At 36.9% G+C, this 5,923-nt stretch overlaps 1 protein-coding gene across 1 annotated transcript; it reads left to right on the top strand.

Annotated features, from left to right (window-relative positions):
• The first annotated feature begins 541 nt into the window (after nucleotides 1-541).
• Nucleotides 542-5,721, top strand: LOC113528497 (apoptosis regulator BAX-like). The gene is made up of 6 exons (XM_026917083.3): nucleotides 542-738; nucleotides 825-855; nucleotides 2,635-2,802; nucleotides 4,269-4,404; nucleotides 4,496-4,600; nucleotides 5,314-5,721. The coding sequence occupies exons 1-6, from the start codon at nucleotides 717-719 to the stop codon at nucleotides 5,467-5,469; spliced, it is 618 nt and encodes a 205-aa protein (XP_026772884.3). The 5' UTR covers nucleotides 542-716; the 3' UTR covers nucleotides 5,470-5,721.
• Nucleotides 5,722-5,923: the final 202 nt, after the last annotated feature.

The raw sequence follows: 5,923 nt of genomic DNA on the forward strand, positions 1-5,923 counted from the left end.
TTTTTAAACCGTCCCTTGTGTTTGAAATGGAAAACTCTAGATTTTGGTCAATCTTCCCAGAACTTTCTGGAACAAAATGCTTGGTTTCAAAATGGAGGCCAGGTTTTGTAACTTCACTGAGAAAACGCATTGCCAAACCCAGTGCAAATTACTGTTTAATTTTTAGGAAGCTGGATCAGGTTTGTATGTAAACGTGCCTAACCTTCAAAATTGGTTATAAGCAACAATTAAAACATATAACGTATAAAGGCTATCTCAATAGGCAGTTAACTTTAATGCAGTTGAATAATGTCATCCTGTCAGGCTGATCAATGGTTCCTCACAGAAATCTTTTTTTAGTTAGGCCTATTCTTTTAGTATCAGTTCAGAAATGTGAAGCTAACTGGTTTTTAGTGTATGTAATAAGGCTAAATAACTTTAAAATGGATTCCTTAACGGATTAAGGAAGGATTCCTTCCTTAATTTTTTGCCTTGGTCAAGGTTCTGAGGAAGAAAGTTCGTTACATGTAACCTCTCAAGCGCTAAGGCAGATGATAAGCTCATGTTTCCAGTAAATACGGTAAACCACATGACTTCTGCTCAGTTCATTTATTCTAGTCTGTTTGTATGGATTAGAGAATCCGGCTCTTACTCGGGAGAAGTAATCTTTGTGAACGTGTTTTAGTCTGTTTTTACACTTGATCAGAGAAAGGTCAAAAAGCAAGGTAACTTTTACTATGTCTAATGAAGGAACATCAGGTAAGTGTCATAATTTTTCCTTTTTTCATTAATAGCAAAGACTACACGGCCTAAAGCTGACATTTTCTTATTTCCTCCACCTACAGATGGCCAAATTGGAGAAGCTCTCTTAATCAGGTGAGTTTATTTCACATTTCTCTTTCGCATACAACTAGACAATTCTAGGCAGTTGTGTGTTTCCAACTTTGTGGCAACAGACCTACATATGAGTGTGATGTTCAGGTATCCACATACCGTACTTTTGGCCATCTAATGTACTCTCTGTGATTAGTATTACTGTCTCATAATAAGTTACTGTGTTTCAGTACTGTGCTTCTGTTGCAGCTTTCTACATTTAGATTTCAGTTTCATTTCTTACTTCTTCTAATGGTGTTCCTGTGGTAATTGTGTTCCTGTGTTCCTTGCTCAGGCTATGGGTTTTTGACCACAATTCTTCCCCATGCACATCCTGTCAACTCTTTTTCAATACTCCTTATTTTATTACGAATTCTCCTAAAATACCCCTAAATAAAATCTAAATCTTCCTGGATTGCTAGTATTAAGTGAGTCATCATCAAATAAGATGTGTCATCTCAGATAATTGTAATTAATTAGTTTGTCATCACCTTCTTGGGCCTCAGGTGCTCCTTTTATGACAGATACATTTGAATCGTCAGTGTAAAGCACTGACAGGTGAAAGTCATCACAAGCAACTTTCTGCTGCTGTGGATGGTCTAAAAAGATTTAACACCCTCCCCCCAAATAAATAAATAAATAAATAAATAAATGGTTTATGTCTGTTTAAGTCTCACTAATTAGATTTTGGAATTGATCCAGGCCGAGGTCACAGCAAGGTCAAATATCTGAAATAGTTTTACATTGATAGCTTCCTTCTGTCTGTCTTACAGAGATGTTACTTAAACTTTCATATTTTAGGAATTCAATGCCCATTTTCCTGCTATCTGTGATTTTTGCCTTTGGTCTCTCTGTATGTTTGTCTGCCCATCTGTACATGTGTCCGACATCCTCGTTAACGTGATGTCCCAAGAACAATGTTCGTAGAATGGAGTTAGCATTGTAACCAGGAGAAGAACTGATTCAATTTTGAAATTAATCCAAACAGGGTCAAGGTCACAGCAAGGTCGGATGTCTGAAATAGCTTTTCTTCAATTACTTTCTCAGTGTTTGAAATAGAGTACTGTGCAAAAAGCTTAAGCACATGCAAAGAAATGCTGTAAAGATGCCTTCAAAACAATGAAATTAAACTTTTCTACATAAAAAACCGTAATAAACTAAACAAAGTCAATATCTGGTGTGACAGCCCTTTTCTTAAAAAATAAATAAATAAATAACAGTAGTCTTGGGTACACTTTGTGCAGTTTTATAAGGAAATTGGCTGCTAACTTTTACTGAACATCTTGGAAAAGCTGGCACAGCTCTTCTAAAGACTCCAACTGTAGCTTTTTCTTCTTTATTAATATATGTAATATGTAAAATAATATGTAATATGTAATATGTAAAATATTTTTGTTGGAAAAGTAAGGTTTGGAAATATACTATGTTATTGTACTGACTCAATAATCCAGATGTCATAAAATAAACGAAAAAATTGAGCCAAAAAAATAGGGTGCCTAGGACTTTTGCACGGTACTGTACATTTTAAGGTTATTTCAGGCATACAAATTAGTAACAAGAAGTTCTAGACCTGTTGGCAGTAGAGGAATCCCCCCCTTGATACTTTTTTCATCAAGTTCTGCTTGTTCTTCACTAGAGCTACGATGCTAATGCAGCTAACAAGTAACAGAATCTTATGAACACCAAACAGCATCATGCAAACTACATTTAGAAAACTCTGTCCTAATGACTCTGGCTCCCATGTGGATTACTCTATGATATCAGTTTCTTTGTGTCATTCAGGGTGGTTCAGGATCAGATGAACACTATTGAAATAGCAAAGTTCTCTCTCCCATGCCTCCCAGAGGTTCAGCCTTTAACCAGTGTGCAGGAGCAGAAGCTTTTGGATCAGCTGTTTCAGTCAGTAAAAATGATCAGTGATCAGCTTAGTCACAATCATATCATTAATCGGTAAGTGTTACTTAATCAGCCAGTGTGTCATTTACAACATAACTGAGTTACTGCAGATCCAGAGTGGATTATTTCCCAGTAACAGCACAACGCAAAGTGGTTAATTCCTCTTATACTGCAGCAATTTGAAGTTTTTTAATTTTTTTTTTATTAAAGAATGAAGCATTGTACATTTTTTTTCTGTTTATACATGTTGCATGTAATGTTGTGTAACATTTGTGTGTCATAAGGTAAGAGGCTGCAGATGCAGTTGCAGTTGAGGATGATTTTAATGAAATATCAGGAAGACAAATCCAAAATTTAAAGAAAGATCAGGGTCAAAACACAGACTAGGTCAGGCGAGGCATAACCAGAGCTCAGGCAAAACACAAAAGTCAAGAAGCTAACAAAAAGTAAAAAAAAAACAGAACAGCAAACAGAAATTCAAGGCTTAGTAAAGTCAGATGAATACACAAACTGAGTGTTTACTTTGCAGTGATAGTGTGTGTGTGTGTGTGAGATAGTCCAGTATATAGAGTTGGTAATTATTAGTGACAGGTGTGCATGGTTTAGAAGTCAGGTGACTGTGAGCATGCTAAGGTGTGTGTGTCTTGTAGTCTCTAGCGGCCATGTTTGTAGGCCGCGGTGTGTTCTGGGAAACTGAGTTCGCTGACTGTGATGTCCTGACACTGTGTAACAAATTCTTTTTTATGATTTATTTAATCGAACCTATGAACTGTTATAACGTAAGTGATAACAGGAACTAAAATAAAGCACATTATACCACAGCACTACTGAATTCTTGACTCCTATTTCTGAGCTTTTGATTGGTCAAAAGGGACTTGTATAGTGGATCCTACACATAATCTGAGACTAATGATAAACAATTTAAAAATGTATTGTTATTTAATAAAGAAAAATGTGTGTTATTGTTGATATGGTAAAGCTTTTTTCTGCAGGAATGTCTATTTAGCATTATGGAAGATGTCTCTAGTATCACACTTTGTAACTTAATTAAAATTTTCAGAGGAAAGTCTTCAGAGCAGAGGACATTTCTTGTTAACAAGCTGCATTCTTGTCTTATTAGCGTCAAGAGTAAGTGAGGGAATGACTGGTTATAGCTGGTATAATGTAAAGAAATGAAAGGAACTGTTATGTGGAACTTGTTTCAACGTTCCGTTCTACAACATTACATGCATCTATAAACAGAGAACCAGTATAATGTCTCATTTATTAATAAATTAAAAATGTTTAGCGATGACACAATTGTTGTGTACAGTAAGATGAATAAAACACTTTGGGATGTGCTGTTACGGGAAAGTTTGGGGTTTGTAACTCTGTAACACATCACACCAACCTGTTGTTGATTATTTTCCTGTAACAGCACATCCCCAAATGTTTTATTCCTTACATATAACATGCACGTTGAGAACACCAGTGTTTACACCCATCATTTTCTCTTTCTCTCTTATCTGTCCACCCCTCAGCCAGATCGATGGTTTAGCACGTCTGGGTGATAGGAAGATTTTTTCAAAGCTTGTGGAGGGTGTCTTCAGTGATGGACAGATCAACTGGGGAAGAATCATTGTGCTGTACTACGCAGTAGGAAAGCTGGCTGTAAAGGTCCTGAAGATACTGTTGTCCTGTAGTTCTTTGTGTGTGTGTGAGTGCATTGTGTGTGCATGACTCACATTGTTCATTCCTTCTTGAGTAGATGGTACTGGCTAACTTGTCAAGAGTGTTCTCACAAATACTGGATTCATGTTTGGATTTCTTCAGGACAAAGCTTTTGGTATGGATTTGCAACATGGGCGGATGGGTAAGAAGAAAGCAGAAATGCACTCACACATTGTCTAAAAAAATGGTTTAAAGATATCATTTCTAAAAATCATCAAAGTGTCAGATGCAGTAGGACGTAAGCCTGCAAAATCAACCTAGGCAGACCCATTATTCAAATAGCAGGCTGGTTCTATAACTAGGAAACTATCCAAATAAGAAAGAAGGTAAGTAGGATTGCAGAAACTGGGAATGCACAGACATATGAGACTTACTGAAATCAAACATGAGCACTTGAAGTGAATAATGATCAAGGGTCCTGGACAAGGCAGAGCTAAGACATTTATATTTACATTTACATCACACTTTCATCCAGAGTGACTTACAGAAATTCATTTCAGTCTCTATTGAAAAACAAATCTTCATGCTAGAACAAAACAGATAAAGGCTAATCAATACTCTCTTACATTGGAAACTTGTACAAGAGTTAGTATTGCAACAACGCTACAGTTTGTTTCTATATCAGCTGTGTAGATTTAGTGTTTAAAGAACAGGTCAGTCTTTGTTTGAAGACAGTCATTGACTCAAGTGTTCAAATAGCCAGGGAAAGTTCCTTCCATCATCTGGGTGCCTGGACACAGAACAGTCTTAATGAACATGTTCCTGAGAAGTGATGCAATAAGGAAACAAGACCGGAGGAATTCATGATTCATGAATCTAATCTCAATGCTCCACCCTGATTTATTGTTCCAACAGATCAGCAGCATTTCAGCACTGATTCAATTCTCCAGTGAGCATATCTCTGCTTCCTCCCTCTGCACCATCCCGCTGCCTGCTGCACTCGTCAAGGCCTTCATCTGTGGGATTCTGTTGGGTGGCGCCATTGTCTGGAAACTCAACAGAAGCAGCTGAGAGAGAAAGAGAGAGAGAGAGAAATGAGAGAAAAGAAGAAGGCTGGAAGAAAATATACAAGATGCACCGTCACAAATGAATGCTTTTAACAGGTTTACCAGGTTTATAAAATGTGATACTTCCAGATCTTTCTATACTTTAGTATGTTATATAGTGTATAAATACCAATGTTTTATGATGTAGTCAAAAATGTACAATAAAGCATGTACTGTGTATATTTATGGTGCAGTTGGTAGTTTTTGGAGCCCTCTGCTGCCTGCAAGTGACAAGTCTTTCCCTTTTCCCTCACAGACAGGTTCCTAGTCCTGGTCCAGTAGTATTAACTTTTTTCCTTTATTCTTTGTCACTCTATGATCAGAAAAAATAATCAGGCTATACACATAATAAATATTTCAGAGTTGACTCACTCCACATTTAGGTAGTTTGTTGTCACATGAGCCCTGCCATCATACCC

Source organism: Pangasianodon hypophthalmus, chromosome 13 (assembly GCF_027358585.1).
Source record: "Pangasianodon hypophthalmus isolate fPanHyp1 chromosome 13, fPanHyp1.pri, whole genome shotgun sequence".
In the NCBI taxonomy this organism is placed as follows: domain Eukaryota; kingdom Metazoa; phylum Chordata; class Actinopteri; order Siluriformes; family Pangasiidae; genus Pangasianodon; species Pangasianodon hypophthalmus.

What these genes read in the sequence shown, in the direction of transcription:
- LOC113528497 (XM_026917083.3), top strand. Translation starts at nt 717, where the DNA reads ATGTCTAATGAAGGAACATCAG. An exon ending in GTCTAATGAAGGAACATCAG is followed by an intron (nt 739 to 824) that starts GTAAGTGTCATA and finishes CTCCACCTACAG; the next exon opens with ATGGCCAAATTGGAGAAGCT. An exon ending in GGAGAAGCTCTCTTAATCAG is followed by an intron (nt 856 to 2,634) that starts GTGAGTTTATTT and finishes TGTGTCATTCAG; the next exon opens with GGTGGTTCAGGATCAGATGA.